Source organism: Lepidochelys kempii, chromosome 20 (genome assembly GCF_965140285.1).
Source record: "Lepidochelys kempii isolate rLepKem1 chromosome 20, rLepKem1.hap1, whole genome shotgun sequence".
NCBI classification, from domain to species: domain Eukaryota; kingdom Metazoa; phylum Chordata; order Testudines; family Cheloniidae; genus Lepidochelys; species Lepidochelys kempii.
Window position 1 is genome coordinate 1,407,265 of NC_136399.1, and position 24,080 is coordinate 1,431,344.

General features: G+C 59.3%; 1 protein-coding gene across 1 annotated transcript in view; it reads right to left on the minus strand.

Annotated features, from left to right (window-relative positions):
• FMNL3 (formin like 3) overlaps positions 1-19,059 on the minus strand; it is a 48,024-nt gene extending 28,965 nt beyond the window's left edge. The window contains 1 exon segment of the mRNA XM_078849694.1: positions 18,849-19,059. Coding sequence (XP_078705820.1) covers positions 18,849-18,992 — 144 coding nt within the window. The 5' untranslated portion in view covers positions 18,993-19,059.
• Between the last annotated feature and the right edge of the window lie 5,021 nt (positions 19,060-24,080).

The window sequence follows — 24,080 nt, forward strand, 5'->3', positions numbered from 1 at the left end:
GGCCACGCCCAACCGCCGTCCAACGGCTGTACCCTCAGAGGAGCCCGGCCTCCCCGGCGCCAGACAGCTTTACTCCTGGCTGTGACCTCGGGCCCTTCCCATCCTGCATCGGCCTTGCCTGCTGAGATGGTAGGCGGCCCAGGGCAGAGACTGGTTCTCGTGCTGCACCCGGGCAACGCGTGGCCCTGATCTCAGCTGGGCATCCCGGCACTGCTGGAACGGTTCATTTCAACATGAGCGACGCTCCTCTCCCACCTCTCCAGCCCCTTGCCCACGCCCCAGAGGTGGGGTTGGCACCAGGGCTGGGCATGCGTGGGAGTCCAGGTACATCGACACCCGAATCGTCAGTGGTGTCTTCACGCGTTGCTCACTGTCACAGCTGCGAGCACTAGTGCAAGCAGGGCACCTGCATTTGCTGCCGGGGTGTTCACACGCAAACACTCCTGCCCATGTGCCATTAGTCCCCCCAGGCTCTCCCCATTCGCTAGGCACAGGCCTGGCACTGGCTGCCTGCACGCTGGAGCAGCTTCTGCTGGGAGCGCTCGGAGCTGAGCAGACACGTTCCATGTTGGTCCTCCTTCCTGTGACTGCTGTTGCACGAAATCTCGCCGTACCACAGACGCATTGCGTCCGGTCTACACCAGCTTCCTCTCTGCGCTAACCACAGCCCGGCTCCCGCCGGAGCACCGCTCTCAGCCACTTCCTGCGATGCTCTGCGCTGGAAGAGATGAGCCAAGCGGTGCGGGCACAGGAGGGGAGCCAGGGCTCCCACCACTTCCCAGCTCCAGCGAGGACTGCCAGCCGGAGGTACTGGGCTGCTCCACCCCCGCTCGCTCGCCCAGCACAGCAGACGGGGAGGTTTCAGCCCCTGAACTAGGCCCAGCAGCCTGGGAGGGCAAAGGCCCCAGGACCCAGCACTGGCCCCACCAGCGTCTGCCCTGGCCAGGTGCTCGGCACCCCACGCCACGCTCAGCCTGACACCTGGCCATTGCTTGTGGGACCTGGCTGGGAACGCTCGGACAGTCAGTCCACAGCGTCTCCGGGACACGGCTGTTTGCCTGGCTGCCCTTCATCCTCAGCTCCCTCCACCTTCTGTTCCTTCGAGGCAGGAGACCCCAAGCCCCAGTCCCACGCAGGCCTGGAGGGCATGATGCTGGACGACGAGTGTCGGCGTCTAACCGAGGTCCTGGAAACCCTCCTTTGGGGGAGGCGGGGGGCGGGATGCCGGGAGCATTCAGGTCTCTTCCCTTCTTCATCCCCTTTACCTGAGCACCTGTTTCTTCCGATCCGCCAGGTGGTGACGGACCAATGCCTCAGGGCCTGGAACCCGCAGGACAGGGGCGAGGGGCAGCAGCTGTGTCCTGGAAGCAATGGGGTCAATGCTGGCTCTGGGGCCAAGCAGCTCTGTGGGTTTCCTATGGAGGGTCCCGATTTGGCCCCCTCTTGATCCAAGCCTGCAGGAAATGCCACCCCAAGGCCCGGCAATACGGAGTGTCATCGTGAGGACTTTGGGGCCAGATCCTCCCCCGGGCAGCGGGCAGCCCCAGCCCTAGGAGGCAGTCGCTGGTGCCCCTTGTTCACGGCTGCCCTGGCCCGGCGCCACGCCCTCTGCACAGTGGAGAGAGAATTCTGCCTCCCCTCTGCTTTGTCCTCCCTCCGCGCCCTGGGTGTCTGGCTCGTTGCTGTGGCCTTAGAGCGCGCAGGGGGCCCAGGGGCCAGATTCTCTCTCCCTTCCACCGCCAGACACCCAGGAACCCAGAGGGGATTGGGCGCTGTCTCTCTAGGAACCGCGCTGAACGGCCACAGCGCTACGTAAAGGCCACCAGCCACCTTCCCGGCTGGCAGAAGACACTGCTGGGTCACTTCAGGCCACTGAAGAGCTGGTGCCGCTAGGGTTCAGATCAGGCCATCTTCCCAGCCCATCGACCCAGATACCACAGTGATGGCAGGGGGGTGAGAACCAGAACAGCACAGATCAGAACTCCACACCCCATCTTGGCCACAAAGCCCATCTGTGACAGTCCCTGAGACGGTCCAGATCCCTCCTATGAGCGACAGGCGTGACTCAATTTCCCCCCACTGACTGGGTCAGTTTCTCTCACTCCAGGGGTTTGACGGGAATTGTTTATCAGCCAGCCCCCACCTCTGCCAGGAAAGCTGCATGGGACAGCCTCACACCATTCCCATCAGGGCCTTTGCCATGTCACGGCTGGTCTTCCTCCTCGTAACTCCCACCTGCGAGCGCTGGCCGCCCCGCATGCCAGGCAATGCCAGGGCTCCATGCTCGCGCTCCGGCCGTACCCACGCCAAGGCTGAGCCAGGAGATTGCAGTGCCACATGGCAGGATTAAAAGAGGCAAAGAACAATGAACCCTCCTGCATCCCAGCATGAGCCACCCAGGCTGGGAACAGCTGCTGGTCGCCCCCTGAAATGCTCCCGTCTGGGGTTTCCTGCACCTGCCGCTGAGGTGGCTGGTGCTGGCGACCATCCCAGCCAGGAGCCCGGACCAGGCTGGATCCAGAGCTCCCCTGCCAAGCCTGTTCCGTCCCCGCCCGCCCGCATGACCAGCACAGAGGGACAGGACCAAGATCACACAAGGAGTCTGCGACAGACCCAGCCTCCCAACTCCCAATCCACCGTTTTAACCCCTGGGCCATGTTCCCTCCCACCCTGTCCGGACAGCCGGGGGCGCAGGGCTTGGACGCAGGCCAGGGGAGTTTTGCCGCTGATTTCCACAGCTGCAAGATCACACCCCGAGCGCCCCGTGGACAGAGAAACATGAAAGGGAGGAGGAGAGTGCGGCAGACTCCTTCCTCCGGCCCCCCTCCAGGGCTTCTGCCCTTTTCACTGCCAGACAGCGGCAGCCCTGGGGGAGTTTTCCACACCGCCCCCCTGCATCGCCGCGTCACAGAAAAAAGAGGCAGCGCGGGGCGGAGGGGAAGCAGAAACCCAACTGAAAAATAACAGAGCTCATCTTGGCTTGTGTTCAGCTGCAGAGAGACAGCGTGCCGGCGGCGGAGACAGAACCCGCCTTGTGCAAAACTCCGCTGTCTGAGAGGTGAAAAGGGAACTTTAAAAACATCAGCTGACCCCCCCCCGGGGGCCTGGTTTGGGGGGGGCTTTATTTCTAGCCCAGAGGACAAAAGGTGGTTTTCCCAACCCCAGAGCTCACTGACTCATGGGTCGTCCCTTAACACAAAGGCACATTCCCTCCCCCGCATCCGTGCCCCTGCCCGCAGCCTTGCTCAGCCCAGAGGAGGAGCTGGGGGAGGCTGGGCGGCCGCAGGGGGGCATGGGGGAGGACACATGGCCAGATGAAACGGGACATTGTTCTGGCTCAAACAGCTCCCCCAAGCTCCCTTGCAAAGCAGCCAGAACTGGCTGTTTTCAGGGTGTCCCGGGAGAGAGGCCCCCCCACCCCCAAGGCAGCATGATGCTGTCTCTGGGCCCGATCCTGCCCGGCCCCAAACGTTGCCCCAGGAGACGCTGAGCGGCATTCAGGGTCACAGCCCAAGTGACAGGAGCTGATGACTGGGAGCAGGGGGCGGAGGCAGCATGACCCCACTAAGCCCAGCCCTCCCACCCCCACAGATTTTCGCCAGTCAGAGCAGCGGAGGGGGGCAAAGCTCAGCTGGACATGTGCCCGATGGGGCCTGACTCTCGCGATGGCCCCACTGCTCCTGGGCTGCGTGGGGTGTTCCTGAAAGCCCCAGCTCTAGGAGTCAGGTGATGGAGTCAGGAGTCAGTCCCCATTGAAGCCACGCTGTGAATTAAAACCAGTGGTTTGACTCAGATATTGTTTTGAGAGGGTGCTCTCCGGAGCTCCCTGAGTGTTTAGAAACCAACTGCAGTTAAACCAGCGTCACTTCCCTGGACACCCAGGCCTGGGGGCTAGTCCCTCCTGGGTGCGGAGAACGGCGGACAGCCGAGGCCCCTAACGGCCCTACCCAACCCCACGTTTGCTGGCGGCTTTACAATGGCCTGGTTTTTAAGCCCATCTTGTGGTTTCCCAGCTCAAGGCTGGGGAAGACCTGGACCTCCTGAGCCCCACCTGGGTGCCCCCGCCCCCCCTGAGGCCCAGCACCTCCCGTATCACCCTTGCCGCTGGGCTTCGGTGCAGAGCCCCTGCCCCAGCATGGCAGCGGCTCCCCGGCAACGAGGCTGTTCCTAGTCAGAGCCCGTAGCAGGAGGCTGCTGGCCAGCGCTTAGCCCCAGGTGGTTCCTCTGCTGGGCACAGCCTGCCCCAGGCGCTGCCAGGCCAAGGCCAGCCCTGGCTGTTCTCCCTGGTGAGGCTGCTCCAAGCCTCCACCAGTCCAAGCTCAATCCACGCTCTGGAGCTAAAATGATCCCCAGGCAGAGTTTAGGAGACCCCCTTCGGCCAATCCAGGCTTCCAGCCCCGCCTTGCCCCCCAGCAGGGGGCTGTAGGAAGGAGAAAGCCACTTATCACACTGCCCAGCCGGCTCCCACTTCCAGGCTCCTCAGGGCCTCCCCACCCCTCAGGCTTGGGCCTGGCAGCCGGAGCCAAGCTGCCTGGGATGGAGGCATGGTGGCTCCTGCCCCTCGGAGCACAGCTTTGCCCTAGGCCTGGACAGGAAACCGCAGGGAGGTCGGATCAAACACGGGTCTCGCTGCCCCAGGCCCCGCTAGCTGATCATTCCCACCTCCGGGGGCTGGGAGGGGACCCGGTCTGGCCAGCTTTCCAGCAGCGGCCAGCACCAGCTGCTTCGGACAGTGCAAGAAACATCGCAGGAGGCAGCTGGGGGCCAAGGGCCCCAGGAACGCCCCTGCTGACCCCCGCAGCTCGAGCCTGGCTTAGACGCTGAAGCACGACAGTTCACATCCCTTCCAAAACCCTTGCTGATTTTTAATCACCCTGGCTAGTCTCGTTAGCCAGAGAAACTCCTAATCCCTTTGTATAAACCCTGCTAAGACCTTGGTCTCCAACCGCGTCTTGTGGAGTGGAGTTCCACGGGCTAAGTGCACGCAGCGTTGGAGGGGAGGCACAGCAGAAGGATCTCACTGGTTTCCTGGCACAGCCAGTGCCAGGAAGATACTCGGGGGCTGGAAGGAGCACAGAGACTAGCAAAAACAATGATTTGTAAGTGCAGGACGAGACAGCTAAATATGTCCAGGTGATGGCTGCGTGGTCTGGGGGCTGTGGTTTTCCATGACAATAACTCTCTGCAAACATTAGATAAGCGTGCACTCCTAGGAGTGGGGTTACTTAGCGTGAACTGATGGGGTATGGACTGGGAAGAACAGGGGGATCAGTGGGAGTCCGGCCTCCCTATGAGCTGAGTTCAGACACTAAGGAGCTGAGGGCCTTGTCCGAGGATCCCAAATGACCTGCGGTTCCTTATATGAAATCAGCACTTTTGCGTCCCTTGAGCACATGGCCTGGGAGAAGCTTTCAGGGCTGCTGCCCGGCCGTGCTGCAGACAGAGCCACCATCCAGCAACGCCACCAAAAGGCAGCAAATTCAGGACTGAGGAAACATCTTCCCACAGCACAGAGCTAGACTGCGGAACTCCCTGAGATAGGGTGTCACCGAGGCCGAGAGTTCGAAGCAGACCGGACGGACATCTCAATAAGAAGAACACGTGGAGTTCTAACGGTTAGCGCGAACATGGGGTACTCTTCAGCAGGGAGTTCCACAGGTTAGTTACCCTTTGCATAGAAAAGCTGTCCCTTCTGTCCTGTATGCATGTGCCACCGTCCAATAACGCCTGCTGGGATGGAGTAAATAGGGCTGACAAGAGCAGCCTGCAGCATTTTATAGGCCTCTCTCTCAAGTTGGCTCCAGATTCTTACTGCGAGGCTGCTGCAGAGCTCGGGACGGAACCCAGGCGTCCTGACTCACTCTCTTGTGCCCTAGCCACAGCTTTGCACGCTCCACTAGTGCAAACCCCCACAGCACAGGCCAGGGTCAAAGTCCTTCCTCAGGTCTGGACAATCCTGGAAACGCTTTGTCACCAGCCCACGCCCTCCTGCCGGACCTCTCCGCTACACGCCCAAGCAGCTGCTGGCCCAAGGGCAAGCATTCAACCCACAGCACTGCACTGAAACTGCGAAGAACCAGCCTGGCTAGGCCCAGCTCGGGTGCTCAGCTCCCGCCCTCCCTAGTTCCAGGTCAACTCCTATTTTTATAACAAGCCCAACCGCAAATGACAGCATCCGCGTTCTGCAAGCCTACAACTAAGGAGGCAGGAGAGTGTTTTCCAACCGCCAACCAGCCCTGCTCCTTCCCCTGGGCTGGGCTGACGCCAGGAGCTGGGCTTAGCTAGCTGTCAGGACCAGGAGTTAAATCCATCCCCCGGCCCCTTTGCTCTTCTTCCCTAAGTCACATCAAGAAGCCAAAACCTGCCTGCGTCCTGCTCGGGGGCTGTTTACTTCTCAGGGGAGCACAGGAAACAGCCAGCAGACTTCCCCGCAGCCAGCTTCAAAGCCCCAGAGCAGACGGAGGCGCCTCTCTATTCTTTCCCCTTTGGCAATGGTCGCATCCCGGTGGATTTCACCTTAACACCATCTAGGCTGGCGGTTCCCCCTCCACTCTCTCACTCCTGAGAGCTGGGTCGAGGCCCGAGCGGGGAATCAGGGGCTCCATTTGGATCAGGGAGGCAGGGGCCCGGCCGTTTGCCCCCAGCTGGGACCGATCCCGGGACTACAGTGTGAAACACGGCTAACGAGTTGGCGAAGGGAGATGAGAGACAAACACACACTCCGTGAGAGGCAGGGATCCTCACCCCTCACCGCCTGTCCCGAGAGCCAGGCTAGGCACCTGGGCAGAGAAACCACTGGACTTGCTGTGGGACTCATGCCATCTCTTAGGGCTGCTTTAGGGACCTAAATACCTGCAACAACCCAGCCATTAGGGACGTGTGAAAGTCCCAGCCCCAAGCCAGTGTCCGGCCCACGGAGCCAGCACGGGGCTACTAGCCGTTAATCACTAACAGGAGCTGCAAGGGGCATGGCCCCTCGGAAAACCAGGTCCTAGGGTAAGGCACCTAAGTCACCTCCCCTGCAGCCCCCAGCATCTGGAAAGCACCAGCCTTAGCCCAAGTGGTGCCGCATCGAGTGGGGGCGCTTGGAGGGGCAAAGCAGCCAGGCGGGTCTGAGGAAGAAAAGCCCAATACTCGAATGCTGAGCGGTGCGAAACTTGGGATCTCCTGCCTCTGTGCTCCCAGGGAACGCCAGTACCACGGGGCATTTTGCCACTTCTTTACCCTCTCCCACCGTCCCCCACGCCCCTGAAAAAAACCTCAATCCAAAAGCAGTTGGGTTCGGTTTTTCCCCAGGAGTGGAAGACACGATTGGAAAGCAGAGCCAGAGACACAGGGCCAGATTCTGCCCCCGGGCTAGCGCCCAGAGCTCCTTGGAGTGACCCCGGATCCGCAGCGGGGTCCGCAAGAGCGGAATCAGCCCTGGGGGCCAGCACTGCAGGCAGTGAAGTTGCAGGTGAGAAGCCAGCCGAGCGGCTCTGTACTGAGCTCTCCCGCCGCGGTCACAGGTTATTTCGGATCCCAGCCTCCAAAATCCTATAGCTCCTTTCTCAAAGCTCCGGTCTGGGCTTTAAAGGACTCCAAGTCAGCACCAAGGTTTTGCTTCTTAAACCTCCAGGGTGCAAATCCAGTCGGGGGCACAAGTGTCCCCTGTGCCCGCCCTTGCCCGGGCACCCCAAACCTAGCCCGGAGGGACCCAGGGATAATGCACCGAGTCTGAGTCTCCGGCAGCCGGGCCCTTGTGGGTGAGAACACTGCAAGGGCCCGGCTGCATCAGGGACTGGGGCAGCGATGCAGTAGGGCAGATGCTGCGCACTGTTCCAAGCAAGGCCAGCTCTGGTGGCCGTCGCCACGCGCCTGCGTTTTCCTGCTGCCGGGGTGCGGTTCCCTAATGCAGACAGGCCCCCAGCAGCGACGTTGCCCACGGTGCGAGTTCACTCTCTCTCTGTGATTTGCACACTGCTGGGGAGGGGAACTGGCAGAGAGGTGGACCCAGAGCAACAGGTCTAAGGCTCACTTCTGCACGGAGGCTCTCCTATGCCTAGAGCCAGGAGGGATGGGGCCGCGCCAATGGGCCTCAAAATAGGAGCTTAATTTTGTGCCAGTTACAAACAAAGCCCGTCCCTTTCACGCCAGCCTTGTTCCCCACCGGGCCAAGCTGCAAACAGGAAAGCATTTGAGGATCAAAGTTAACTAAACTCATCAGCATTGAAGCCAAGCGAAGCCAACTCCCAGACTGCAGCCTGCCTGGAATGGATTCCCACTGATCCACAATGACCGTACAGCAGCTCCTCCGTTGCTACATTCCCTCGCTAATTACACACATTCCCCCCACAAGCCCAGGGAAGTGGGTGGCAGATCCAAGACGCTAATGACAGGACGCCAGATTGAGGGGGAGGGGCAGGGGAGAGAGCTGGGCTGGGAGGCCAGCAGGCAGCCGGCAGCGCATGATGGGACCCTGCCAAGCTCCAGCTAAGCCAGAGCAGAGCAGACAAAGGACTTGGATGGGAGCTTGAAAGTGGCACTTAGACGCTGTCTAATGGCTTGTGCAGCGTTGCTGTGAAACAGGTCCAGAGGTGGCTGCATTTCAGGGCTGGGCAAAGCCAGGCACTTCGTCCCTCGCAGGGGCTGAGTCGGGGGGCTGACGAGTTTACCAGGAATGGACTCTGAGGCATTTCAGCTACTGCCCCCCATCTCATTACTTGCAAAGCCCGCTGGCTCTGGAGCTCAGGGGCTAAGGTGGCAATCTAGACAGCTGCTTGCAGAAGCTCAGAACCCGTGTTTTAGCACGTTTCAGAGGGAAGTTTTGCCATCGGTAACAGCTGGATTACGTTAGTAACAATTCTGCTCTTAGGCTGCCCTTTCCTTTTCATCAAATGAACTCAAAGTGCTTTACAAAGGTGAGTACCATTACTCCCCATTATGCAGGTGGGGAAACTGAGGCACAGAGCAGGGAAGGGACTCACCCAAGGTCATACATTAAGGTTCAGAACCCCAGAATCCTGACTCCTAACCACCAGCCCAGTGGCAGTTTTAGTGCAAAGTGCTTTGCGAGACGGTTTATGGCAGGCGAAGGGCTGTATATGTGAATGACAACTGGGAACTGTTTAAGAACCTTTCGCTAGATGCCCAGAAAACCACAGAGCAAGAAAGAAGTTGCATTGATTATAAAACCAACCTGGCTTAGAGGGGAAGTGAAAGAAGCTATTAAAAAAAAAATCGACACAATACGTAACACATGGGAAAAGGAGGAGTTGATAGCAGTGAATATAAATTAGAAGCTAGGAATTATAGAAAATTGATAAGGGAAACAAAAGGACAGATGGAGAACTCTGAGGATGGCCGAGTTAAGGAGAATAAGGAGTACATTCGGAACAAAAGAAATCCTAACAATGGTCCAGGTTCATGACTGGATGGCAATGGTAGAACTGCCACTAATAACACAGAAAAGGCAGACGAGGTCTACAAATCTCTCTCTTCTCTGACTGGGGAAAAAGCCAGAGGACATGGTCATATCCAGTGCTGCTGCTGCTGCTGACCACGACGACGCTCTTTCCATTCCCACAGTAACTCAGGATTATGTTAAACAGCAGCTACTAAAGCTAAATATTTTCAAAGCAGTAGAGCCAAAAAAACTTGCCTCCAAGAATTTTAAAAGAGCTGGCCAAAAGCTCTCTGGATCATTAATGCTCATTTTCAATAACTCCTGGAACACTGGGGAAGTCCCAGAACACTGGAAGAAAGGTTTATTTTAACAGGGTAAATGGGATGACTTGGGTAATTATAAGCCCGTCTGCCTGACATCAATGCCAGGCAAAATAACGGAGTGGCTGATACGGAGCTGAGTTAATAAAGAATTAAAGGACAGTCACGTCATTAACGCCAGTCAACATGGGTGCCGATTCTTTTAAATGAGGCTACAAGTTTGGCTGACAAATGCAATAGTGTTGCTTTACTAAACTTTGATTTCTGGAAGACATTTGACTTGGCATCACATCACATCTTTATTAGAAAGCTAGAACAGAACAAACCCAACCCGGCAATCATGACCAGGATAAAAAGCTGGCTAACTGATCTCTCTCTAAATGTCATTGTCAAAGGGGAACCAACCCCAAGGGGGTGAGTCTCTAGAGGGTCCCGCAGGGATCAGCTTTTGGCCCGCCGCTAGTTAACATTTTTATCAATGAGCTCAAAGAAACCATAAAATCCTCACAGATCAGATTTGCGGATGGCACAAAGACGGGAGGGGTGGTGAATAATGAAGAGGACGGGTCACCGAGACAGAGCCATCTGGTTTGCTTGGTAAACTGGGCACAAGCAAACAATGTACATTCCAATATGGCCAAACGTCAAGTCATCCACCCAGGACACAGAACAGCGGCCGAACATACGGGACGGGGACTCTATCCTGGCAGGAAGGGACTCTGAAATCGCCAAGGAAGGCAGGGGGAAAAATCAGCTGAACAGGAGGGGCTGGTCCTGCTTTGAGCAGGGGGCTGGACTTGATGACCTCCTGAAGCCTCTTCCAACCCGAATTTTCTATGATTCTGTGAGCTCCCAGTGGCCTGCCAAGGTGACCCTGGGGCATCTCAACAGGAGAATCTAGCACAGGTGTCAGGCAGGTTCGATTGCCTCTGCATTGGGCCTTGGTGCGACTCTCACACAACGTGGTGCCCACAGTTCAAGAAGGATGTTGATAAATCGGAGCCAGAGAAGAGCCATGAGAAGGAGGAAAGGGTCAGAAAACACGCTGAGAAAGGCAAGGAGCTCGGTCTTTCCCGAGGACCCAAGAGAAGGTTGCGGGGAGACGGGCAGAGTCTGTGAGGAGCGAGGAGGGGAAGAGAAATGCAATAAGAGAGGGCTGGTCTGTCCAGTAGACAAAGGAACAAGATCCAGGGGCTGGACATTGAAGCTGGATGGCAATAAGGTGCTAATTGTGAACCGGGAGGGTAAATAACCACGGGAACAATTTACCAAGGGTGTGGGGGAGTCTCCATCTCTGGCAACATTTAAATCCAGCTTGGCTGTTTCTCTGAGTCCAGACGATCTGCCCTGGGAATTAACCCAGGGCCATGCTCTGGCCCCTCCACACAGGTGGCCAGATGAGACAATCACAACGCTTCCTTCTGGCCTAACGACGTATAATCGTTGGGAGGCTCCAAGCAGGCAGCACGGAGCACGGGGTGCCTCGTGAGAGCTTGGCCTGGGTGGCAGGGTGTTGCTAGAGTGGGGCAAACAGCTGACACACAGGGGTTAGCCGAACCCCTGCCACCCCTCCAATTTCTGATTTCAGCTTACACCACTGTAAACCCTGAGCACCTCCACCGGAGTGAGCAGTCACGCTGAATTTACACCAGTCTCCCTGAGATCAGAAACTGGCCCCGACTCCACTGAAGTCAGGGGAGTCCCTCTGGATTTACCCCCCTGAGCTGCGAGCGTGCGGAGCAAAGAGCCCAGCCCGCAAGCGAAGACGGACCAGGTAATAAACTGCTGCAGCAGCTGATCTGAGCAGCTGCCCACGGCGAGCTGCGGGATCCACGGCGAGCTGCGGGATCCACGCCGAACCCAGTTCATGTCATTTCCAGCAGCAAGCTTTGGGCTCCAGTGGATGGCCACGCTCGGCTGCGACCCCGGCTCACCCCTCGCTGCACTGCAGCTGTGGGACAGACTCTGTCACCCAGGCAGGGAATTTACCCCTCAGGACACACAACTGACACATTCTCCCTCTTCAGAGCAGCCCCGGCTTCAGGATACTTTGCTCTCTCTGCCACAGGTAGGGCTTGGCCCTTTTAGGAGAGCTGGGCTCAGCCCCCCACCCCCATGATTAATCAGCGACCTCCCCGCTGGTGACATCCAAGGAGCTCCTGGAGCAGGAGAGACCTGGCCAGGCTACCTGCCGTGCTGGTGGCAAATGGTCTGGAGAGGCCAGGTGGCAAGGCCTGTTTTACCTGTCTTGGTCAACACTGAACTATGCTGGAAAAATTAATGCACCTCTGGGGGAAGTGATGGACACCTGGGGGGAGCAGCACAATTGCCCTGGCTGGGGAGCTGGCTGTATTTTAAAGAATCCTTATTGAGGTTACAGGGACAAACCATCCCGAAGTGTAGAAAGAATAGTAAATATGGCAGGCGACCAGCTTGGCTTATCAGTGAAATCCTTGCTGCTCTTAAATACAAAAAAGAAGCTTACAGGAAGTGGAAGATTGGACAAATGACCAGGGATGAGTATAAAAATATTGCTCGGGCATGCAGGAGTGAAATCAGGAAGGCCAAGTCACACCTGGAGCTACAGCTAGCAAGAGATGTTAAGAGTAACAAGAAGGGTTTCTTCAGGTATGTTAGCAACAAGAAGAAAGTCAAGGAAAGTGTGGGCCCCTTACTGAATGAGGGAAACAACCGAGTGACAGAGGATGTGGAAAAAGCTAATGTACTCAATGCTTTTTTTGCCTCTGTCTTCACGAACAAGGTCAGCTCCCAGACTGCTGCACTGGGCAGCACAGCATGGGGAGGAGGTGACCAGCCCTCTGTGGAGAAAGAAGTGGTTCGGGACTATTTAGAAAAGCTGGACATGCAGAAGTCCATGGGGCCAGATGTGCTGCATCTGAGAGTGCTGAAGGAATTGGCGGCTGTGATTGCAGAGCCATTGGCCATTATCTTTGAAAACTCATGGCGATCGGGGGAGGTCCCGGATGACTGGAAAAAGGCTAATGTAGTGCCAATCTTTAAAAAAGGGAAGAAGGAGGATCCTGGGAACTACAGGATTCTTTTAAATGAGGCTACTGATGAGGTTCAACAAGGACAAATGCAGAGTCCTGCACTTAGGATGGAAGAATCCCATGCACCGCTACAGACTAGGGACCGAATGGCTCGGCAGCAGTTCTGCAGAAAAGGACCTAGCGGTTACAGTGGACAAGAAGCTGGATATGAGTCAACAGCGTGCCCTTGTTGCCAAGAAGGCCAAAGGCACTTTGGGATGTATAAGTAGGGGCATTGCCAGCAGATCGAGGGACGTGATCGTTCCCCTCTATTCGACATTGGTGAGGCCTCATCTGGAGTACTGTGTCCAGTTTTGGGCCTCACACTACAAGAAGGATGTGGAAAAATTGGAAAGAGTCCAGCGGAGGGCAACAAAAATAATTAGTGGACTGGAACACATGACTTATGAGGAGAGGCTGAGGGAACTGGGATTGTTTAGTCTGTAGAAGAGAAGAATGAGGGGGGATTTGATAGCTGCTTTCAACTACCTGAAAGGGGGTTCCAAAGAGGATGGCTCTAGACTGTTCTCAGTGGTAGCAGATGACAGAACAAGGAGTAATGGTCTCAAGTTGCAGTGGGGGAGGTTTAGGTTGGATATTAGGAAAAGCTTTTTCACTAGGAGGGTGGTGAAACACTGGAATGCGTTACCTAGGGAGGTGGTGGAATCTCCTTCCCTAGAAGTTTTTAAGGTCAGGCTTGACAAAGCCCTGGCTGGGATGATTTAGTCGGGGATCGGTCCTGCTTTGAGCAGGGGATTGGACTAGATGACCTCCTGAGGTCCCTTCCAACCCTGATATTCTATGAGTCTATGATTCTATAATTCTATGATCACTGGGGAAACTGAGGCAGTCTGATACTGGGTTTGGGGGAGATCATCCAACGCCCTGCTAGCGCCCTTCCAAATGGGTCCTTAGGCACCCCCAGCCCTGCTGTGCCAGAGGGACTGTCCCTATGTGGAAACGAAGGCACAAACTGGCTCGCCCAAGTTCCCTGGCAAGCACAGCTCGGTGAAATATGTTTCCTAAACAAAGTATTTTCCCTGGATGAAGTTTCTTCATTACCAGACGCTAATGCAACGTTCCTGAAACACCAGCCCTGAACCAACAAAGCTCCCATCGGAGCCCACAGGGGTGACACCACTTGTCTTTCTGTCCCTGGAAGCTGGCATTCCCGTCGGGGGCGGGGGGGCAGAGCTGTGCGCCTATCCCTGCTACTCCTGGCTTTGCCGGGAGTCTGGGACTGTCGTTTCCTCTCGACGTCAGCTTCCGGTTCGGAGAGATGGGAAGAATGGAAGCCTTGCTGCCAAAATAAAGTTTCTCCCAGATGGGCCCTTTCCAAGCGCTGATCTTCACAAAGGCCTCTCCCACCTGACAAGCACAGGGCAGACCCAGCCGCTGTGGGGAGACACGTTCCCTTTTCCTGCCCCACGTACGGCACGCAACGTGCCCCAGGGATTGAGGACAGACAGGCTGCGACATCATCTCGGAGCGATGGTGTCTCTGCTGGGTGGGAAACGCGCCTGCCTGCCAAAGGCCAGGCCAGGGAAAGCTGGACTCTCCAACCAGACGTCCTGGCTGCTCCGAGCCCCAATTCTCAAACAAGAGACGGGGCAGCAGCTGGGCCCAGTGCATCAGATTCGCTTTCAAAGCAAGAGGCACAAATGTCAGCAAGTCTGGGCCCACACCGCAGGGTTTATTGAAGGAACTGTGTCTTACCATTAACAGAAACTGTCTTGGGGTATTTTTGGTTAATTGCAATAATATGTAAATTGGCACCACTCCTGGATTTACAACACATGGGAATCTGGCCCTTCGCTGAGATCAAAACATGCCAGCCCCCGCCCACGGCCTTTGCACCCCACACTCTGCTGCAGTTTCCTCTCTCGCATAGTGTCTGACCAGCTTGCAGCTGGTGACGGGGTTCGCTGCTGTGAGGCTGGGAAATTCCATTCTCCCATTTTACAGATGAGGAGCTGAGAACCAGGGAGTTGCAGCAAAGGAGTCTGGGTCTGAACTGGGAATTGCACCCTGGTCCTGAGCCCCCGTGCGGTGCCCAGACTCCCCCCCCCCTCCCCCACTACCAGTTATATTCGTGCATGAGACGGAGAGAGCACAAATGAACGTTACACGGATGGGAACCAACGCAGAGGTCTATTTGCACCAGCGGAGCGGAGTTAAAAGAAAAAAAATGTTTAAAAACAGCAAAAAAGTGACAAAAATCAATGAGATTTCTGTTCCTTGAGTTGTAATTATTAACGCCCCAGGGGAAGGGGGTTGTTTATAAAACAGGCTTTTTACCAGCACCCACCTTATATTAAAAAATCCCTCCCTTTCCAGTGACAACTGACAGGTCCACCGGCTGCCGCAGTTTGCCGCTGCTCTCCTTCCCGGTCCACTGACGCCTACAGACCGGCTCCCACCAGCACTGTGGGGTCTGGCACAGCCTGTCCCAGGAACTGCACAACCAGCCCCAGACGCACAGAACAGCCCCCCAGCTTGGCTCTGCACAAGACATGTCCCGGAATAGAGACAATGGCTTGAACCCCCCATCTCAGAGCCAGCCCTGCCTCTGTGGGGATGGGAGGAGATACCCATCAAGCATTGTAAGGTGCTCAGATACTGCAGTTGTGAGGGCAGAAAAGGCCCCTGATAGACTGAGCTCACTGGACTAGGAGAGTTTCCACCCGCAGAGAACCTGGCCCCAAAGGCCGTTACGTGCAGGCGGCACCGGGGCAGCCCCTGTGCGCCAGGGGGCGGGCATGGCTTTGCTTCCCCACAATGGGGCTGGCCTGCAGGGACCAGTGCTTCCAGGGGCCGAGGCAGCTAGACCCCCGGGGATGCAGGCAGGGGGGACGCCTGCCCAAGCCGCACCTGGCTCGCGGCTTGCCATGGACGTATTGGAAAGCCAAGGCCGGTCTGGGCCCAGGAGCCCGGAGGAAGCCCCTCCCAACTACAGCCCTCGCCACGTCTTTGTTACCCGCCCGGCCTATCGGGACCGGTCTCAGGGCACTGCCCTGTCCCACCAGCACGGAGCTGTGACCAGGCGGCTCCCGCCCAAGCACACCACACGGCTCGCCTGGGGCCGGCCAGCTGCCCACAGCCAGGCGAGCGCCAGGGACGTCAAAGGAGACAGCCCAATGGGCTCTGGGCACCCAAGTCCCTGGGGCCAAGGGGGAGCTGGACCCAGGCGCTACCCAGAACCCCTGGGGCGGCACTGCCTTGCCACGGGGAACGGTCACACGCAGCCACTGGCCCAGCTTCCTGTAGCTCACAGGGCCCCTGCCAGTGGAGTTTCCGACGTGGTAGTTTCTGTGGTCGAAAAGCCCCAGCCCAAAACTCCGGGCAGCAAACTGGAAACTGGGGGCAGGAGCCGGCGAGCAGGGAACGCCTCGAGCGCCAGGCTCTGCCCTAGGAGCGCGCAGACGGCAAGGGGAAGGGAGTGGGGTTCTCCCAGTGGGAAAAGCCCCTGGCTACCCAGAAGAGAAACCAGCAACGCCTACCCCAGCAAGGCCCTAGCTTGTGAAGCAGGATGACTGCACCACCGTCAGCGAGAGCAGGACCTGGCCCTTCATTTCAAGGGAGCAGACGGCCTCCCAGGGGCGCAGGGCCAGGTGCTCGGGGCCGGCACCGCACACCCAGATGGTGACACACACCTCGCACCGGATTTCTCACGCTCCGGACAGAGCGCAGCGCCCCAGAGGTTCGGAAAGAGGCGTTTCCTCCTGGCCATCGGCCTGCGACAGCCACTGCCCGCTTCTGTGCTCCCATGGGCGTCACCCGCTGTCTGCACCCACCTTCTGCGCCCCTGGCAGATGGCAAAGCACCCAGGAGAGAGCCAGGGCCCCATTCTCCCCCAGCAGCCACAGGCCTGGGCCAAGGTGTTTGGATCGGAGAAGCACCCCTCCTTCTGCACGCCCCGCGACCAAGGCCAGTCCCAGCCAGGGGCCGCGGGAGCCAGCGGAGCTGCCCTGGGAGTGCCAACCCCGCGGGGAGCCTGGGAGGGGCTGACGGCACCAAGCGCAGCTCAGGAGCAGACCCCAAATGCCTCCTCCAGCACATTAAAGACAAGCTAGGAGAGTAATGTGGGGGCACCAATATTCAGGTGTGGGGGGGATCCTGGACACCCCTCCCCCACCAACGCCCCGAGCGCCCCCCCACCGCAGGGCCCAGTTCCCCAACACACCGAGCCCCCCCCCACCGAAGGGCCCAGCCCCAACACCCCACCCCACGCTGTTTTCCCACCTTACGAATTGTAAACCCCGCTCAGCCTTGGCCTGCTGGCCCCAGCCCCCCCCCCCAAGCCAGAAGCGCCCCCCCCCCCCCCCGGAACTGCAAAGCTGAGATCAGTTTCCCCAAATGCTCCACACCCCCCCACAAATAACCCGGGTGAGTGTCTTTGACCCCCCTCAGTTGTTACTTGGTGCCACCCCCGTCTAAAGGGCGGGGGGGGGGGGAGAGCTCAGCCTGGGCGCTCCCCGCTTTCCTGCCTCTCCCGCAAAACCGCGGCAAACAATACCCAGGCAGAGGCGGATCCCTGGGCGGAGGGTCCCGGGACACGTGGGAGGCGGGGGGGGGGGGAACACAGCGAGGTGCAGGAGAAGTGATGGGGGGGTGACTCTGACGGGGGGGGGTCTGGAGCGGGAGGAAGACACTGGGGGGGGCGTCTAGATCGGGAAGCAGGGACCGGAAGGGGGGATGGGGCTGTCGGGGGTGGGGGGGGAGAGCTAGAGACGTGGGGGGAGGGCACCCGGTGGGGCAGGACGCTGTGACCCAGCTGGGGTAGTGAGAAGGGAGGGAAGAATTAGGGGCACCTAGGAGAAGAGGAGAACGGGGGGAGGGGGGAAGGGGGTCCGAGGGTCCAGGATCGGGGGAGGGGCTTGGGGGCAGTAGATCTGGGGCGGAGGTCCGGGGGGAGGGGATCGGGGATAGGTCCGGGGGGGGGGGCACAGGGACGGGGACCGGGGGGGAGAGGTGGGAGGCAGGTCCGGGGGGGGGCACAGGGACGGGGACCGGGGGGGAGAGGTGGGAGGCGGTCCGGGGAGGGGGAACAGGGACGGGGACCGGGGGGAGAGGTGGGAGGCGGGTTCGGGGGGGCAGGGGGGACCGGGGGGGGTACAGGGACCAGGTCCGGGGGGAGAGGTGGGAGGCGGGTCGGGGGGGGCACAGGGACGGGGTCCGGGGGGAGAGGTGGGAGGCGGGTTCGGGGGGGCAATGGGACGGGGTCCGGGGGGAGGGATGGGAGGCGGGTTCGGGGGGGCAGGGGGGACCGGGGGGAGGGGTGGGAGGCGGGTCCGGGGGGGGTACAGGGACCGGGTCCGGGGGGAGAGGTGGGAGGCGGGTCGGGGGGGGGCACAGGGACGGGGTCCGGGGGGAGAGGTGGGAGGCGGGTCCGGGGGAGCACAGGGACGGGGTCCGGGGGAGCACAGGGACGGGGTCCGGGGGAGCACAGGGACGGGGTCCGGGGGGAGAGGTGGGAGGCGGGTTCGGGGGGGCAATGGGACGGGGTCCGGGGGGAGGGATGGGAGGCGGGTTCGGGGGGGCAGGGGGGACCGGGGGGAGGGGTGGGAGGCGGGTCCGGAGGGGGTACAGGGACCAGGTCCGGGGGGAGAGGTGGGAGGCGGGTCCGGGGGGGGGCACAGGGACGGGGTCCGGGGGGTGCAATGGGGTCCGGGGGAGCACAGGGACGGGGTCCGGGGGGAGAGGTGGGAGGCGGGTCCGGGGGGGGCACAGGGACGGGGACCGGGGGGAGAGGTGGGAGGCGGGTCCGGGGGGTGGGGAACAGGGACCAGGTCCGGGGGGAGGGGTGGGAGGCGGGTCCGGGGGGTGCAATGGGGTCCGGGGGAGCACAGGGACGGGGTCCGGGGGGAGAGGTGGGAGGCGGGTTCGGGGGGGCAATGGGACGGGGTCCGGGAGGAGGGGTGGGAGGCGGGTCCGGGGGGGGTACAGGGACGGGGTCCGGGGGGGAGGCGGGTCCGGGGGGTGCAATGGGGTCTGGGGGAGCACAGGGACGGGGACCAGGGGGAGAGGTGGGAGGCGGTCCGGGGAGGGGGAACAGGGACGGGGACCGGGGGGGGTCCCGAAGCCCGCTCTTACCAGCACCAGGGCGAACCTCTCCTCCAGCTCGCAGGGCTCCGGCATCGGCATCTTCCCCGGCTGCAGCAGCCCGGACCCCCCCAGGGGGGCTCCGCCCGGGCCCCGGGGCAGCGGCTCCCCGTCCGCGCTCTCCACGTTCCCCATCCCCGGCCCGGGCGGCGGGGGAGCCTCAGCCCTTCGCGTCCGGCGGCCGCGGCTGCCTCCCCGGCGCCGCCCCCGACCCCGCCCAGCGCCCCAGCAGCCACTCCGCGCCCGGCGCCGCCCCGGGCAGATGTGCCCGCGTCGCCCAGATGTGCTCTCCCCCCTTGCCCCACCTCCTCCAGCTGTGCCCCCACTAGTCCCCTATTGCCCAGCTGTGCCCCCAACCCCCCAACCCAGACGTGCTGCCCCCTGTAACCCGCCCCACATCTCTCCACCGCTCAGCCCTGCCCCCCCGCCCCTTCCCAGAGGTGTCGTCTCCTCTAACCACCTACCCGGACGCGCTGGCCCCCCGGCCCCTCCTGGGCTGCCCCCCGGCCCCTCCTGGGCTGCCCCCCGCCGCGTTCTGGCCCCAAGACCCTCCATAGGCGCGCCCCTAGATCTCACTCTCTGCCCAGATGGGGCGACCCCCTCCCCCATCAGGCTTCTCCCAGCCAGGGATCTCAAAGCGCTTTACAAGCAAACATCAGAGGAGTAGCCCGCCCCTTCTCCAGCCTAGGAAACTCGGGCCCTGGGAGCAGAAGCATGACTTGTCCCAAGGAACACAGCAGCCCGGGGTTAGAGCCAGGAATAGAACCCAAGAGTCCTGACTCCCAGTCCGCCCCCTCCCCCCAACTACTGCTAGGCCTCAGGCTCCTCCGAGCTGGGACGAGAACCCAGGCGTCCGGCCCCTTTCACCCAGCCGCAGCCGGAGGATCCCCTCCGCTCCCGGGTGCCCGCTAGGAAGGGAGAGGCCTCCCCCTGCTGGAGCATGCAGGGAGAGACACACAGAACCGGGCGCAGAGTTGTCGGGACGGAGCAGGAGCCAGGCGGTCCCCATAACCTGGGGCCGGGGGGAGCTGCAGAGCACCGTGGGGAGGGGAGGGTCTCTGAACATCACAACAGCTATACTGGGACAGACCCAAGGTCCATCCAGCCCAGTGTCCTGTCTTCCAACAGCGGCCAGTGCCAGGGGCCCACGGGGGAATGAAAAGAACAGGGAATCACCAGGTGATCCATCCCCATAGCACATTCCCAGCTTCCAGCAAACAGAGGATAGGGACATCATCCCTGCCCATCCTGGCTAATAGCCATTGATGGACCTAGCCTCCATAAATTTATCTAGTTCTTTTTTGAACCCTGTTATAGTCTTGGCCTTCACAACATCCTCTGGCAAGGAGCTCCACAGGTTGAATGCGCGTTGTGTGAAAAAAATACTTCCTTTTGTTTGTTTTAAAACCTGCTGCCTATTAATGTCATATGGTGACCCCTAGCTCTTGTGTTACAAGAAGGAGTAAATACCACTTACTTATTTATTTCAGAGGAGCAGCCGTGTTAGTCTGTATTCGCAAAAAGAAAAGGAGGACTTGTGGCACCTTAGAGACTAACCAATTTATTTGAGCATGAGCTTTCTTGAGCTACAGCTCACTTCATCTCACGAAAGCTCATGCTCAAATAAATTTGTTAGTCTCTAAGGTGCCACAAGTCCTCCTTTTCCTTATTTATGTTCTCCACACCAGTCATGATTTTATAGACCTCTATCATATCTCCCCTTAGTCGTCTCTTTTCCAAATTAAAAAGTCCCACTCTTATTAATCTCTTCTCATAGGGAAGCTGTTCCATGCCCCTCATCATTTGTTGCCCTTTTCCAATTCCAGTATATCTTTTTTGAGATGGGGTGACTACATCTGCACGCAGCATTCAAGATCTGGGAGTACTATGGCTCTGTGGATGAGGGGAAAGCAGTGGACGTGTTGTTCCGTGACTTTAGCAAAGCTTTTGACTCGATATCCCACAGTATTCTTGCCAGCAAGTTAAAGAAGTATGGGCTGGATGGACTATAAGGTGGATAGAAAGTTGGCTAGATTGTCGGGCTCAACGGGCAGTGATTAATGGCTCCATGTCTAGTTGGCAGCCGGTATCAAGTGGAGTGCCCCAGGGGTCGGTCCTTGGGCTGGTTTTGTTCAATATCTTCATTAATGATCTGGAGGATGGTGTGGATTGCACCCTCAGCAAGTTTGTAGATGACACTAAACTGGGAGGAGAGGTAGATACGCTGGAGGGTAGGGATAGGATACAGAGGGACATAGACAAATTAGAGGATTGGGCCAAAAGAAATCTGATGAGGTTCAACAAGGACAAGTGCAGAGTCCTGCACTTAGGACGGAAGAATCCCATGCACCGCTACAGACTAGGGAACGAAGGGCTAGGCAGCAGTTCTGCAGAAAAGGATCTAGGGGTTACAGTGGACGAGAAGCTGGATATGAGTCAACAGTGTACCCTTGTTGCCGAGAAGGCCAATGGCATTTTGGGCTGTATAAGTAGGGGCATTGCCAGCAGATTGAGGGACGTGATCGTTCCCCTCTATTTGACATTGGTGAGGCCTCATCTGTTCTCAGTGGTAGCAGATGACAGAACGAGGAGTAATGGTCTCAAGTTGCAATGGGGAGGTTTAGGTTGGATATTAGGAAAAACTTTTTCACTAGGAGGGTGGTGAAGCACTGGAATGGGTTACCTAGGGAGGTGGTGGAATCTCCTTCCTTAGAAGTTTTTAAGGTCAGGCTTGACAAAGCCCTGGCTGGGATGATTTAGTTGGGGATTGGTCCTGCTTTGAGCAGTGGGTTGGACTAGATGACCTCCTGGGGTCCCTTCCCAACCCTGATATTCTATTTTCTATTTCTATTTTCTGCCTTATTATCTGTCCCTTTCTTAATGATCCCCAACATTCTGTTCGCTTTTCTGCCTGCCCCTGCCCATGGAGTGGATGTTTTCAGAGAACTATCCACGATGACTCCAAGATCTCGTTCTTGAGTGGGAACAGCTAATTTAGACCCCATCACTGTGTATGTGTAGTTGGAATGATGTTTTCCAGTGTACATCACTTTGCATTTAGCAACACAGAATTTTCTGCCATTCTGTGGCCCAGTCACCCAGTTCTGTGAGATCCCCTTGTAGCTCTTCACAGTCTGCCTGGGACTTAACTCTCTTGTAGTTTTGGATCATTTGCAAGTTTTGCCACCTCACTGTTTACCCCTTTTTCCAGCTCGTTTATGAATGTTAAATACTGGTCCCCGTACAGACCCCTGGGGGACCCCACTATTTACCTCTCTCCATTCTGAGAACTGACCCTTTTATTCCCACCCCTTGTTTCCTACCTTTTAACCAGTCAGGGATCCAGGAGAGGACCTTCCCTCTTATCCCAGGACAGCTCACTTCACTTAAGAGCCTTTGGTGAGGGACCTTGTCAAAGGCTTTCTGAAAGTCAAAGTACCCGATATCCACTGATCGCCTCTTGTCCACATTCCTGTTGTTAAGGAAAGCACCGGGCTGGGACTCGGGAACTCTGCATTCCAGCCATGGACCTTGGGCCTGGCCTTCCAGGGGGGGTTTTCCAGGCCATGAACCTCTCTGGGCCTCTGCTCCCACAGCTGTAAAATGGGATAATACCACTCCCCCCTTCCGGCTGTGAGCTCTTTGGGCAGGGCCTGCCTCTCGCTCTGTCTGGGCAGCGCTGGGGCCTCTAGGATCCACTGTAACCCAACAATCAGGAGTGGGGCTACCAAAGCAAGTGCTGCAAGCCACAGGCTCTTGTGCACGCTAGCCTGGGGCGAGTGCCCCAAATGTACCATGAGCCGGCTCGGAAATCTGCTCTGCAGCCCCCCCGGGCACCTGGGCCCACTTCTCCAGGGTGCTGCAGGGTGCACCTGGCACTGCACCGTGTGTGCCATAGCTGGGGGGCAGCCGGCAATGCACTGGAACCGGGGGGGGGGGCAACAACTGGCCACGCACCAGATACACTGTACGGGGGGGGGGAGCAGCCAGCAATGCACTGGAACGGGGGGAGGAGGCAGCCAGCAATGCACTGGAACCGGGGGGGGGGGGCAACAACTGGCCACGCACCAGATACACTGTACGGGGGGGGGGAGCAGCCAGCAATGCACTGGAACGGGGGAGGGGGCAGCCAGCAATGCACTGGAACGGGGTGAGGGGGCAGCCAGCAATGCACTGGAACGGGGCAGCCAGCAATGCACTGGAACGGGGGGAGGGGGCAGCCAGCAATGCACTGGAACCCGGGGGAGGGCAGCAACTGGCCACGCACCAGATACACTGTACGGGGGGGGGGGAGCAGCCAGCAATGCACTGGAACGGGGGAGGGGGCAGCCAGCAATGCACTAGAACCGGGGGGGGGGGGGGGGCAACAACTGGCCACGCACCAGATACACTGTACGGGGGGGGGAGCAGCCAGCAATGCACTGGAACCCGGGGGGGGGGGCAGCCAGCAATGCACTGGAACCCCGGGGGGGGGGGCAGCCAGCAATGCACTGGAACCCGGGGGGGGGCAGCCAGCAATGCACTGGAACCCGGGGGGGGGGCAGCCAGCAATGCACTGGAACCCGGGGGGGGGGGGCAGCCAGCAATGCACTGGAACCCGGGGGGGGGGGGCAGCCAGCAATGCACTGGAACCCGGGGGGGGGGGGCAGCCAGCAATGCACTGGAACCCGGGGGGGGGGCAGCCAGCAATGCACTGGAACCCGGGGGGGGGCAGCCAGCAATGCACTGGAACCCGGGGGGGGGGGCAGCCAGCAATGCACTGGAACCCCGGGGGGGGGGCAGCCAGAAATGCACTGGAACCCCGGGGGGGGGGGGCAGCCAGCAATGCACTGGAACCCGGGGGGGGGGCAGCCAGCAATGCTCAGGGATCACCGGACGGGGGGGGGGCGCTGAGTCCCCCCATAGGGGCCCCTCCCCCCGTCTCCTGCCCCTCCCCCGCCAGGCGGCTCCAGAGCGGAGCCTGCAGCGCCCGCTCCAGCCTCTGGGGGCCCCTGAAGCGATGATTGGTCCCGGCGAAGGAGCCATGACGAAGGGCCGCGCGCCAATGACGCCTGTTTTGGTTCTCGAGGGGCCAATGGCGGCGGCTGGGGTGCGGCCGACAGCCAATGGGAAGCGGCGGCGACCGAACTTCCCAGCGTCGCCCAATGGGAGGCGGCGAGTTCCGGGAGGGGCACCCAATGAACTGCGCAGGAAGGCGGGACCCCGAGCGGGGCGAGCCAATCG